The 14,948-nt window shown below is 40.2% G+C and overlaps 1 protein-coding gene across 1 annotated transcript in view; it reads right to left on the bottom strand.

Moving 5' to 3' along the window:
- Positions 1-14,948, bottom strand: part of LOC122811191 (butyrophilin subfamily 1 member A1-like) — a 331,929-nt gene that overhangs the window by 250,724 nt on the left and 66,257 nt on the right. Inside the window, exon 3 of the mRNA XM_044082864.1 lies at positions 14,534-14,875. Coding sequence (XP_043938799.1) covers positions 14,534-14,875 — 342 coding nt within the window. The remainder of the gene's footprint in view (positions 1-14,533; positions 14,876-14,948) is intronic.

Below are 14,948 nucleotides of genomic sequence, written 5' to 3'. Positions count from 1 at the left end.
ACTGTGTCTTTAAATAGGCTGTTGAGTGGTTTCTTTGGAGTATCTCACTGTGGAGTCACCTATGACTCAGATACTGCACTGCCTTATGGGCTTTTTACCTGAAGCAGTGTGACTCTAAGTTGTATGTTTCATGGTGGTGGTGCCTGTGATGTATTCCTGTGAGGATGCTGAGGGTACTTCTTTCTTATGTTACTTTTAGGAGGCCTTTGTGGCTTAGGAAGGTTATTTTTAATACCCTCAGCATATGTAGGGCTATCTGTTTGGTATGAGTTGGGTGTGCTTTTTTTAGTGTTGTATTGTGAGGTACTGAAAACCTATTTGCTATTTATTGTGGCATTATGTCTCCAAGAATATAGCATAATTGTATCTCTCGCACACCGTGTCTTCTGGCATAAGTAGTAGGGGGTTGTCAGTAATGATGAGACAATTGTTAAGGTGTATCAAGATGCCCATTTCAACTGGGCCAGCTAAAGAGACAGCTAGAAAGTGCAAGCATAGCCAGCGTTAGGCACCCGCAAAGCCTGTGATTGCAGGGAGCCCACGATTATCTCCCCGCATATGAGGGCCCCCACATTAAGCAGCCGCGGGTTTCTCCATCTGTTCTGCTCCTTGCCTCGTTGATTGTGTTGTCGCGCGAGTCCGTTTTTTTTTTTTTTTTTAAAGAACTTGCTTCCTTGACTGCTGCAGCCAATAAGGTCCCTTGCTTCACTTGAAAGCTGCACTCAATCAGGTCCCCTCTTCAGTGAAGCTATGGACCTGATTGGCTGCAGCAGTCAAAGACGCAAGTTCCAGTTTTCTGATTGGCTTTGCTGTAATCTGTGGTCTGTTGGGTCAGTTCTATGGATTATCGGCATTAGGCATACCATACCTCTGAACTGCCCAGTTTTTTTTAATAATGTCCACATTTTTGCTTCATATTTTTAGTTTGTTCTTCATAAAATTTGTGATTTTCTTCACTAAATAATGGCAGACATTTACGTTTCAGACTTTATAGCCTTCAGAAAATTCAGGCTAAATTAAAGCCTGAAAGCAAGTTTGTAACTTTATATGAGCAATATTTAAAAAGTGTCCCTATTTTTAAGCCTTTGTACCCCACTTATTTTTGGCTTTCTCCAGATTTTTCACACTAAGAGGTTGAGAGGTGTGGTGTGAGGATGGATGGAGAATGCAAGTTTTTCTGGAAAGACTGTGGGACCAGCAAAACAGCTGTATTTTAACTACCCTTGTAAGGGCAATTTCTAAAAGATCTGAGAAACTGTCCTTTTGAGGGAAATTTTAAAGGGGCTGAACTGGTCTGGTCTGTGTGTAGAAGTAAGAAGAGGATTAATACCAGCCTTGTATCAACTGCAGAAAAGGTAAGTTGCTGGGTTTATTTTTAACTTTATTTTTTGCTGGGGGTGGTAAGGAAACCTATGGAGAGGATTGTATAGATTTTTTTCTGTGGAGTTCTTATGCTAAGATGATTTTTTTTTTTTTTGTGGGGGGGGGGGGGGTAGACTTGTGGTTGTAACAGTTTTATTTTAATTTTGGCCAGAATTCTTCTGCTAAGAGATTGAGAAAGGAATGCTTGTCTGTAATTAATGTTAAGATCTGAATTAGTTTTTTAGCTAGTCTTACATAAGAATATTCATTAATGCATTTTTGTTTTGTGTACAATTGTGCTGAAATATTGGTAGTGGGGGGGTAGTGGCTGTGAGAATGCTGCAGAATGTACAGATGTTTTAATGTATACCAATGCAGACCCTGTTCTACTAGTATGTTTTATGCATACCGGCAATGTATACAATTATGCCCGATGCTACACTTTTGTTCTATGATAATTTTTTGCTCTGTCCACAATTATTGTGCTGAGAGGTTGGGAGGGGAGTTAACGGCTGTGAAAATGTTGCAGAATGTACAGCTGTTGTTTTAATATATACTAATGCAAACCCTGTTATACTAATATTGTGTTTACAACTATCCCTGATGGTACGCCTTTGATCTATGATCGTTTTTTGCTTTGCCTAGAGTTATTGTGCTGACAGGTTGGTGGGGGGTTTACAGGCTGTGAGAATGTTGTGCAATATTCAGATGTTTGCCTGGTATTTGCCTCTTTTCATTAAAACATGTGGGGTTACGCAATACATTTTACTGCAAAATATGTTATTCCAGCATCTTTGTTTACTCATAAACACATTGTTTTTTAATGTTATGCTTTTGTGTTTTTATTTTGCTTTCACTTCATCCAGATTTATTGTGCTGAGACACTGGGGGGTAGGGGCTGTGAGAATTCTGCAGAATGTACTGATGTCTTAATGTGTGTCAGTGCAAACCCTGTTCTACTATTGAAGTTGATCATAGCAAAGTTTCAGGCTATCCCTGATGTTACACCTTTGTTCTGCCATTTTTTGGGGGGAGGCTTTGCAATTGTTACACTGAGAGGTTAGGAGAGGGGTAGGGGCTGTGAGAATGTTGCACAATGTTTAGATGTTTGATCTGTGTTTTTACTCATCAAAAATGTGGATTCACACAATGCATGTTACTGGAAAAATCTCTTATTCTTTATTAGTTCATAAGCCCAGTGTTTAAATCCCTAATGCTACGTCCTTGTCTTTTTAAAATTGTTTTTATTTTGTTTTTACCTGCTCTAGAACTGTGCTTAGACTTTTGAGGGGGGGGGACTATGAGAGTTCTGCAGAATGTACTGATTATTTTAATGAATGCTAATACAATCCCTTGTTGTCCACATATTTGCAGATGATATTCTGATCTGTAGTGAGAGTAGGAACCAGGTTGAGGAGACCCTGGAGAGATGGAGATATTCTCTAGAGAGTAGAGGAATGAAGGTCAGCAGGACTATGACAGAATGTATGTGTGTGAATGAGAGGGAGGATAGAGGAATGGTGAGGATGCAGGGAGTAGAGGTGGTGAAGGTGCATGAGTTTAAATACTTGGGATCAACAGTTCAGAGTACAGGCAGGGTGGAGTGGGTGGAGAAGAGTGTCAGGAGTGATTTGTGACAGACTGGTACCAGTCAGAGTGAAAAGGAAGGTCTACAAGAAGGCAGTGAGACCAACTATGTTTTATGGGTTGGAGATAGTAGCATTGACAAAAAGGCAGGAGTCAGAGCTGGACGTGGCAGAGTTAAAGATGTTAAGATCTGCACTGAGTGTGATGAGGGTAGACAGGATTAGGAATAAGTATATTAGAGGGTCAGCCCAGGTTGGATGATTTGGAGACAAAGCCAGGGAGGCGAGATTGCATTAGTTTGGACATGTGCTGAGGAGGGATGCTGGGCATATTGGGAAAAGGATGCTAAGGATGGAACTGCTAGGTAAGAGAAAAAGAGGAAGGCCTAAGATGAGGTTTATGGATGTGGTGGGAGAGGACATGCACGTGGTTGCTGTGACGGAGCAAGATGCAGAGGACAGGAAGAAATGGAAAAAGATGATCAGCTGTGACGACCCCTAATGGGACCAGCCCAAAGAAAAAAAAGAAGACAATCCCTGTTATTCTAAAATCATTCTAAGTTTATCATAGCAATGTTTGCAACTATCCTTGATGTACACCTTTGTTCTGCAGTTATTTTCGGCTTTGGAATTATGCTGAGAGGTTAGTAGGTTGGTAGGGGCTGTGAGAATGATACACAATACCCAGATGTTTGTTAGTTTTGGTCTGTTCATCAAAAATGTGGGGTCACACAGTGCATGCTTATTCTAGCATCATTAGTTCATAATCCCAGTATTTTAAATTCTTAATGGTCAGTCTTACTGTGGTGCTGTCTTCGTCATGTGTGTGTGTCTATGTCTTGTGTGCAAGTCTGTGTAGCTGTCTGTCCAGTAGGTGATCATTTTGCATCTGCACATGGGGGTTGTTCTAAGAGTTTATTTTTTAGTGTTCTAGCATGTCCATTTATGGAATATGGAGGTAGTTTTAAAAATTAGTTGGATAAGTTGGAATGTAGATTCATTATTAACTATAGAACACTTCAACCATGTGATATGAATATTGATAGTAATTTAATCTTATAAAATAACTCACTTGGGTTAGATAGGCATTATGCATTTAGTGTTAAAATTGTTTAAAGTATAAGATCATTTAAATGCTTAAATGTTAAAAACATTTAATAAGATAAATGTTGTTTACATTTGATTAATTGTTTATAATGTTTCTGGTCTCTAAATTTGAATGTTTTAAAATGATGCTTTAAACAAAATAATTCTTTTTGAGTACTCAGTACTGCAAAATTTATGGATAAAATATTTATTGGAGAATGAATTTATTGGATAATGAATTTATTGTTTAAGTGTGTTTGAATGGTATATAAGGTGGGATTTTCGTGGAGTTAATTTATTCCTTTGAAGGCGAAAAGCCGAGGTACCAGAGGTGAATAAATGGTGGAAAATTTACCCTGCCTGCTGTTATTTTTGGAAGCTCTGCTGTGGAGTGTTGTGTCGATGTTATTTTTTTGTCCTTTGTTGGACGCTTGTGGTGCGTTGTTGTATTCACTGTGTCTTGTGTCTCTCTCCTGTGTTCGAGAGCCTGTGTGGGTGTTTTTGTGTACCTATGAGGGACTGGCTACCTTGATGCAGTACAGAGGCTTGCCATAATGTAACAACATTACTACTAAATGCCAGTCAGTGTGTGCGTGTGTGTGTGTGTGTGTGTGTGTGTGTGTGTGTGTGTGTGTGTGTGTGTGTGTGTGTGTGTGTACATCTGTGAGTGGCTATCTTGCAGTGGTACAAGGGCTTGTACTGTAACACTGGTACTAAATGCCAGTCAGTGTGTGAACTTCTTTGTGTAGCTACCTTGCTGTGGTACAGGGGCTTGTCATAATTTATTGGTACTAAATTTTATTTATTTAACATTTGTTTTCTAGGAAAGTCTGACTAGGGCAGAGACAATTTTCAGCTGAGGCCCAGGGAGAAATGTTGCAGAAGCATGTCTTTGGAATGTGGGAGGAAACCCATGTGAATGCAGGGAGGACATGCAAACTCTACACAGAATGCACCCCAGCTGAGAATCGAACCGGATAACCTCTTGCTAAGGGGCGACAGTGTTAACAGCTGCACCACTGTGCAGTCCCAGTCAGTGTGTGTGTGTGTGTGTGTGTGTGTGTGTGTGTGTGTGTGTGTACTATTATGAGTGGCTACCTTGCTGTGGTACAGGGGCTTGCCAGAATACATCATTGGTACTAAATACCAGTCAGTATGTACCCTGGCATTTCCAGTCTTTTTAATGGTCTGAATGTAGTAACACTACACAATGACTGTTAAGTGGTGCTGCATGAGCTTTATAGGGAAGGGGGCATGACGGCAATATGGTCACACTTTTTGTATTCTCCTGGGTAGGGCCCCCAACTTGAAACTTGTTAGGGCCCCCAAAATGCTAGCACTGACCCTGAGTGCAAGCCCATCATTCCAGGTGCTTACTAATGTGGGTTGAAGATGGTGTTGTACCTATGGGTTTAGAGTTGATTACTGGAGATGCTACTTGTCTAAAACAAACAATCTCAGCCTACACATAAAGACTAACACACAACCTAGTGCAAACCATAACATTGTTGCACAACTACTGACTAAAGTACAATAAGAACTGGGGAAGCAGGTTGTATAAAGAAACATAAGGCTGTAAATACTTGTGTCTATACACTACAGTCAGACACACAGCTAAATTGTTTTATTCAACAATTAGAAAATAGACAACAGAAAACTAAATTGAGCACATCAGCAAATAGCAAGACACCTGACTTTAGCTTTGTTAGCAAGTAATGTCCACAACTATCCCATATAATTTCTGCCATCAGACGGGATCAAAAAACTATAGCAAAACCACATCAATTTAGCAGTTGAAGAGGGCAAGCAGTATTGTTACACTCAGTATCAAGTAATTATATCAAACGTCACTTAACCTGGTGTTCCTGGCTTTAATTAGAATGGTCCAATTTGTTGCTGTAGGTCTATATCCCTTTCATCTATGCACATATGGAAATAAAAGCCCCATCTATAAATCAGTGCTTTGATAATTTGTCAAAACTATTGAGTAATATGGTTAAGGTAACAGACTGATGAAGTACTTATTGATCATGAGGTAAAGACAGAATAGGCTTAATGGAATTGCTGCTCCCACAAAAAAGTAAGATATAGAAGGAGAGGATTAGTAAGTTTAACAGACGACTTAATAATGCAGGTAGAATGGAGGTCGTGTCAGTTTGAGGTTAAGAGCAATGTTCCCACCTTTGTAGTCATCTGCATATTTGGTGAGCCAGACAGCTGAGTCAATTTTGACATCTAAGAAATAGATGCTAAAAGGGAGTGATCCCAGGGCAGAACCCTGAGAAACTCCATTGGTGATAGAAGACACTGCCTGTTGAGTACAATCATTTAGCCAATTGTGGATCTAAGTTATTAATGTTTTTTTTTACTTTTAGATCCCAAGGGTTGTGTATGACTCTGTCATGGGAAGAGATCAGTTGTATGGACAGAAAAACCTTCAGCCAGGGTAAAGATTGTGATGTCCCTGCTCTGGGAAGTAATCAAGGAGCCTCAGTCCTCACCACTGACAATAATGAGGGCTATTCATTTGAAATAAAAATAGATGCACACGATATTTCCAGAAGCAGCTGTCTGCACCAAGCACAATTTCCCTTAAGAGCACACGGGGACCATACTCTCATCCTGGTGCTGGGTTTCCCTCTCTCTCACCAGGCTTCAAATAAGACTCTCCACTGACCACAACTGTAGAGTTGAGTCCTCTTCTGAATGTTCTGACCCAAGTCCTCCACCACCCTCTCTGTGAAACCATTGCTCTATGTCCCTGCTAACAAGTAGCTGATGTACATACTCTTTGAGATTTGATGTTCTTCACCCCCCCCCCCCCCAGGAAAGGCTGGCACAGATTTAATAGCTATACTCCCTTTACCCAGACTATAGGGTAGATACTGCCACAAAATCACTCCAAAGCCAGATACTCTAAGGCTTTTACCAGGGTATCCAATTATACTTAGTAAATTATTACTAATGCAAATGGTAGTGTTTCAGAAGTAGCCTCAGTGTCACCAAATAAATATAAGTACTCTCAAAGGTTAAAACATTCTCTAAAAGACCAGTTACAATGAAAAGTTTAAATATATGTAATAATAAATAATAAAAGAACATGAAAAATATAAACATCTATTTACAATGAACACTAGCATTTCAATCACAGGAAATGTTAAAAAATAACACAGGTGAATAGATTCACACAGATACAGAAAACAGTACTTAACTAATCTCACTATATTTTCCTGACTGATCTAAAGAATTACTATTCCCTGGTTACTTACTAAAGCAAGGCAAGATGAAGTGGGTGAATGATGCTTCTTTGTCAGGTTTCAAAAACAGACTCCCTGAGACTTCTGTCTCATCTAGTATTAAAGCATAATTTCAGTGCTGGCTTACAGAATGGAATCACACACATCTGGTCATCTGACTTCTAGTTCCCACACTACTCCCTTTACTAGAAAATGAAGTAGAGTCATGCATATATGTGTCATAATTCACACACACACAGCTTTGCTAAGATGTGTTATAGCATCTGGAAGCTGTAAAACCATTTCAAAAACTTCTCCTTTCTAGGGTAGCAATTAGTTTACCCCTAAGGACAATACAGTAGGATTACTAGTCCAGGTTTTCACAGACAATTTATCTCTGGTTGCAATCAGAACTGTAAGATGCAAACTTTATGGCCTAAACCAGGTGATTTAATTTCAGATTATTTTTCAAAGTTAGCTGGACTGAGATTAACCTCTTCTCTCCCAATATCATCTGTTGCAATATATCCATTTCAACATTTACAAAACAGTCTGACATACAGGTGCATTTCTTTTCTGTCCGGCATGACCCACTGTTGGTACATTTTAAACACAAGCAGCTTTACAAATACAATTTTCAGCAGAAGCACCTGTACAAATCAGTTTGATATACAAATGACATATAATTCTTTATAAAACTCCAGCTAGCTAAACTGGCATATGTTCCACACCCAATGCCCTACTTCTCCTGGCATAGCTGGTGATACCTCACATCATCAGATCCCCCCCCCCTTTTGAAGACTCAAGCTAATTTTTCAAGTGACCCTGGAGAAACATTGATTGAGAGAAATGAGCCTGTCTGGGAAAACATTAACCCATGCCCTGTCTTCAGAACCCATCTGCAATGGCATTGCTGATCCCACTCCTGGTACTAGGTTTCCCTGTGAACATGCTCCCAAACTCCTGTAAAACTGCTCAGATTTCTTGATCCTGGATAGGGGATAGCTGCTGGGACATTGCTACCCCTTCCACTGAGGTATCAGTTTGAGCCTCACTGAGGAGATTAGTCACCAGATCCCCCTCGGACTCCACTCCAAATACTCATCACCAGGGCCTCTCTATCATGGTAAGGCTCCATCACGTTAACATGGTACAATTTGCTCCCCTGCCTCTTGTCTTAACAGGTTTACCATGTAGTTAACATCACTGACTTTCCTTACCACTTCATAGGGTTCCTCCCAAGCTGCCTGCAGCTTATTGTGTCTGAAAGGAATGAGTACCATAACTTGCTGTTCCACAGATTACTCTTGGGCACGCGCATTCCTGTCATACCTGTCCATTTTCTGCTATTGGGCTCCTGCCAGGTTCTCATGTTCCAAGCCCATGAGCTTCCTAAGCCTTGTCCTGAGCTTTAGGACATATGCCACAACAAACTCCTTGTGGGATTGACACTCACCTTCCCACTCATCACAAATCAGATCTAAAGGCCCCCTCACCTTATGCCTGTATGAAAACTCAAAGGGTTAAAAAACTGTGGATTCCTAGGGTACCTCTCTGTATGCAAACAGCAGATGGGGCAAATATTTGCCCTACTCTGTCTTGAACTGGTCCTCAAATTCCCGTAGAGTGGTCTTTAGTGTAGAGTTTAACCTCTCCACAAGAATAGTAGTCTGGATGTGGTAGGTGGTGGTCTTTATGTACTTCACCCCTCAGGGCTCCCACAGACAAGCCAGCAGGTCTGACATGAAATTGACATCTTTGTCAGTCAGTATTTCTCTCTGGAAAACTACCCTGCTGAATTTGTTACCTTCTCTGCATTGATGGAAGACAGAGCCAATGCCTCAGGTTATCTATTAGCATAATTCACCACCACCAAGGTATACTTCTTCCCTGTGGAACTTGGGGTATTCAGGGGACCCACAAAATCCATAGCTACCCCCTAAAATGGCTCCTCAATTGCAGGTAAAAGCATCAAAGGAGCTTTGACTTTGTCACCTGCTTTGTCTACTTGTTTTTGACATTGCTCACAGGCCCTGCAGTAGCCTGTTACATCCCTTGCAATCCCAGGCCAATAAAAGTCGTACATAATACGTCTCTTGGTATGTTTTATGTCCATATGACTTGCAAAAGGAGTGCCATGGGCTATGGCTAGAAATACTAGACAGTAGCCTCTGGGCACTACCAACTGCTGTATTACCTTGCCCTCTAGCCCTCCCCTCAGGGATCCACTCTTTATACAATAATCCTTTGTTTCAGTATACAGACTCCCCTTTTCCATGAGAATCAGGTGCCTTCTTAGCTACCTCCCTCAAGCCTCATAATATAGCATCTGACAGCTGAGCCTGTCTTAACTCTACCTTTGTGAACCTTCCCAGCTCCCCTTCCACAGGAAGTCTGGTATCCTGTAACAGCAGTGCCTTACTGTCAGCCTAGGTATTACCACTCAACTCTGCCCTTACAGTCACTCTGACCAAGGAAACATCAGTGCTTAGCAGTAACTGTGGCTCACCCTCAGGTTCACTACTACAGGTTAGCTCCTTCCCTGAAATTGCCACCTTGACAGCCCCGACTAGAGGTGTGGGGTCTGGGTCTCCCCCAGGCTACCACCCTACATGCCTGAATCCAGGCCTAACTGTGAGTAACTGCATGAACACAAGGTACTGCATTATCAAAATCATTCCCTATCAAGACATCTGCAGGAATATCCTCAAACACACCTATCTGCTTGCTTCCTTTTCCACCCTCCCAGTCAAGGTAAACCCTGGCTAAAGGCATTTGTAATGGAGTCTCTCCTAAAGCTCTGACTGGAGTGAACTGCCCAAGCAAGTACTGCTCCTCTTTATCCACTGTAGGCTTCAAAATGGTTATGTCAGAGGCTGTGTCTGTCTTAGCAGTGGCCTGTTTTCCATCCTTTAAGATGGAATATAAACTGGTGATAAGTTGGTACCCCTGTTGTCTCCGGACAACAAACCACTGGCATACTGTTATTCCCACTTGCAGGCTCTCCCACCTTTTGTTCCCCACCTTGCTTTCGTGGACATCTGTATATACATGACCACACTGGTTACATTTAAACCATCCTGGCTGTGTACCTGAACTAGTGGCTTCCACTGTTACTGGTGGACTCTGTTGGGGTGGTTTAGGCTGCCCACCATGGGTTCCCATATATATATGTGCAGCACTGGGTACACCTTCTTGTGCAGTGATGCCCTGCTTGCTAAGTATAGATCCCCTTTTTCCCCCCAACTCATCTGCAGAGTTACACTCCCGGTCTACCAACCAGATTCTCATTTCCTCAGTCAAAGTGCTAAGGGCTTCTTCCCTCACCAAAAGGTCTACTAGACTTTTAAAAGTGGTGACCTCACACCCAGTCATCCACCTATGAAAATAAGTGATTAACTCAGCAGTAAAGTCGCATACACTTTCATTTGCCTTGTGTCTGTGCTCATGAAACCTTTTTCTTTAAGCTTCAGGTGTTAAAGTTAAATGATGTTTATTGGAATATTTTAAGTTATCATAGTTTAAACAGTCCAATAAACATTGTTTAACTTTATCATAGTTTAAACAATCAGTATCATATAATTTAGAGACAGCACTTACAGCTTTACCATAGAGTCAGGGGGTCAGGAACCATAACCAGAACCCTTGGTCAACATTATACTGTTTATACATTCTTTCAAATATATGAATAAAACTATCCAAATTGTTACCATGTGTAAACTGTGGAAGAAACCTACTGACATTTATTGCTTCTGGGGTTCAGTTATTTCCATCCCCATTACCTCCATAACCCTCTCATTTGGGCACTGTTTCTCATTTTCTTTGGCTTCCAAATGGCGCAGTCTCTCTACTGATTCTAATTCCATTTGTTTTGCCTGCTGTAATCTCTCTGCTGATTCTAATTCCAAATGTTTGGCCTCCAGTTCAGGTGTCTTTAACTCCAGATGGGTTTTAAGTCCTCTGATGAAAAGGCAGACTGTCCTGTTTTTGCGGGCTATAAATCCTCATCACCAGATTGGATATCCTCCTAGTTGCTGGTCTGGGTTACAGTTGCAATTAAGGCTGAAATCATTCCCTCGTTAGTCCAGTTGGCATGCAGTAGTTCTTTGGCTTTGCATACTTTGGTCAAATGGTTCTTTGTCAGGTTGCCATAATCCTCTGCTGACATCTTTGCCTGCTTTCCCTGACTAAACTAAACTAACAAAAAAAAGTAAAACTCTTGGGAAAATGAAACTCTGTATGTTTTCCTTGTGATTGTTGAGTGTATACCCACCTTCAGTGATGACTGCCTACAGGCTACAGAAGTTCAATTAATATCCCACCACTCCCACCTGCTCTGGGCCAGTAATCAAGAAGCCTGAATCCTCACCAGCGACACAGGTAAGGGGCAGTCACTTGGAACAAAAATACACACACACACACACACACACACACATACACACACACACACACACACACACACACACACACACACACACACACACACACACACAGTATTTCCAGTTGAAGGTCTCTGCACCAAGCAGAATTTCTCTTACGAACACACAGGGACCACACTCCTTCCTGGGGCTAGGTTTCCCTCTCTCTCACCAGGCCTCAAATAAGACTTTCCACTGACCACAGCTGTAGAACCGAGTCCTCAGCTGAGTGCTGCAAGCCAAGTCTTCCACCACTATCTCTGTGAAACCAGTGCTAAGTGTCCCTGCTCCAAGTAGCTGACACACATACATTTTGAGGTTTGATTTTCACACACACACACACACACACACACACACACACACACACACACCTGGGAAAATCTAACACAAATTTACCAACTATGCTCCCTTTATCCAGATAATGCCACCAGAACCCTCCAAAGCTAGTTACTCCAAGGCTCTTGCCAGGGTATCCAATTATAGTTATTAAAATTAATACTAGTACAAATTGTAGTGTTTGACCAATGCAGCAAGGCTTTCAGATGCAACCACAGTGTTACCAAATAAATATAAGTACTCTCAAAGGTTAAAATATTCTCTAAAACACCAGCTGTAATGACAAATGTAAATATATTTAACAATATTTAATAAAAACATGAAAATACTAAATATCTATTTACAATAAACAGCAGAGCTTCAATCACAGGGAATATTAAAAATAGCACAGATGGATAGATTCACACAGATATAGAAAAACAGTACTTAACTAATCTCACTATATTTTCCTGACTGATCTAAAAAAAAAACTATTTCCCTGTTTGCTTACTAAAGCAAGGCAAGATGAAGTGGGTGAGTGATCCTTCTTTGTCAGGTTTCAAAAACAGACCGACCTGAGACGTATGTCTCATCTAGTATTAAAGCATCATTCCAGTGCTGGCTTACAGAATGACATCACACACGTCTGGCCATCTGACTTCTGGTTCCCACACTACCCATTTTACTAGAAACTGAACCAGAATCTAGCAGATATGTGTCATAATTCATACACATAGAGTTTTACTAAGATGTGCTATAGCATCCGGAAGCTATAAAATCATTTCAAAAACTTCCACCCTTCAAGGGTAGCAACTATTTCACATTCCTAGACCTGGTTTTTACAGACATTTTGTCTCTGGCTGCAACTGTATGATACAATCTTTATGGCCTAAACTAGGTAATTTAATTTCAGGCTATATTTCAAAGTTAGCTGAACTGAGATTAACCTCTTCTCTTCTAGTATCCTCTAATAAAATATGTTCATTTCAACAGTTACAATACAGTTTGACAAACAGGTGTATTTATTTTCTGTCCAGCAGGACCCACTGTTGGTATGTTTTCAACAAAACAGCTTTACAAGTACATTTTCAACATAAGAACCTGTACAAATCAGTTTGATATACAAATGAGATATCATTCTTTACAAAACTCCAGCTGGCTATGCTGGCATATATTCCAATTTAGCAGTCATTTCATCTTTAAATAATTACTGCATCTCAATCGTGGCCTGTGTGCTGTTTTTATGTGGGTTACTAAGCTTTGGTTTAAGACAAGGGATTAAATGAACCAGGTTTGACTCATAGCATTTTTACGATACAGCAATAAATGTATGCAAAAATTTCTGTAATATAATGGAAACTTAATATTGACTTTTACTTTGTTTTTCAAATACATGCATAGTTGGAAGATCTTGAGGCTCACGTTACTAGGAAAAGAGAAATATGTTGCGTTACAGTCTCTGGTTCAGTATTATTTGTAAATGTTTCATTGCATACTCTTTGGAGAGAGGCTAAGAAGTTGAAAACTGAGTTGAAGAACAGAAGAGATATCTTTGTTGCTACCCTACTGAAAGATACTTCAATATAAACTTATAGATTAATGAATGGAAGAAATTACATCAGTATGGTGCCATTCGTGAAACTATACTTTTTTAATAAAGCATCAAAGAGGTACGTGTAAGTAAATATGTCGGGCAAACAAACAAACATAAATGCTCAAGTCCTTCGACAGTATAATTCCACAATGTAAAATATAATATCACTGAGATAAATTAAAAGTAGTTTGCCAGAAGCTTTGCTTAACTAAAAAACAGAACATATTAGTTCTCCTGATGAAATAAAATGTGTTAAATTAATACAAAATAACTCTTAAGGGGAATTTCCTGCCAACTGATCCCCTTGATGTATAGTAACCTGATATAAAAACTGTGAAACTATAAATTAATTTGATAGAAAACTGTGATACCTAATCACAAAACTATGGGAATTCTAGCACTTAGTGACTCAGTGCTTCAAATATATCTTTTAACCTTCTAACAGGATTAGATAGACAGAAGGTCACTGCCTGTAGCCTGAGTGATATGAAATTATCATAAATAGTGCTGTTCACTGACAAGTGATTGTGTAATAGTGTTCGGATTCATGAGGGGGTAAATGACCTACATACAGATGAACTGACCAATATAACAAAGTAGATAAAAAAATATGTTGTTAGACTAATAATATAAATTACTGCCATTTCCACTTTTAACAGCTTATCAATTCACTGAAACAGGATATTAAAACAATTAGCTGCAGAGATTGTGCTACAGCTAGGTGTTACAGATACTTGCACCTTAGCATGATATTGTGGCTGAGATTCATAGATAAAGCAAAACATAATCCCTACCCTATGAAGTTTCTGACGGCATACTAAAAAGCTACAATCCTGTGTCATTCATTATGGCTTCAACAGTCTGCAAGCATACCACATGGGCTAGCACTTGTTAAACAGTATTAGTTCTATGGTTTCCAAAATCTGACTCACTTACCCACCACCTGTAGCTCTACCAACAACTCGTCAATCCAGTCCTTGGACTTCACAATGCATTTGTAGGTTCCTGCATCAGCTATCCTCACTCCTGTCAATGTAAGAGACACATTTCCATGGTGTAGATCTTGTCTGGAGAGCACAGTCCGTCCCTCATAGAAGCTGTCTTGTATGACTTCATCCTCACTACCTTCGATATAGAGATGTACTGGGACATTTGATTTGGTCCAGACTACTTGAATAATATCAGAGATGGTTCTTGGAGAGAGCAGACACTCAAACGTAGTATTGGTCCCTATTACACCAAGAACAGGGTCAGCTGGTCCAGTGATGACAAAGCTGTCTAAGAGTGAAAAAGAATGAGAGAAATAATTTGCAGGTAAATATGTGCATAACAGAGCAGGCTTCACAGCTCT

Source organism: Protopterus annectens, chromosome 9.part0, assembly GCF_019279795.1.
Source record: "Protopterus annectens isolate FY-2018-M chromosome 9.part0, PAN1.0, whole genome shotgun sequence".
Taxonomy (NCBI): Eukaryota; Metazoa; Chordata; order Ceratodontiformes; family Protopteridae; genus Protopterus; species Protopterus annectens.
The sequence above is the reverse complement of the archived record's forward strand: the minus strand, read 5'-3'. Positions and strand labels throughout refer to the sequence as shown.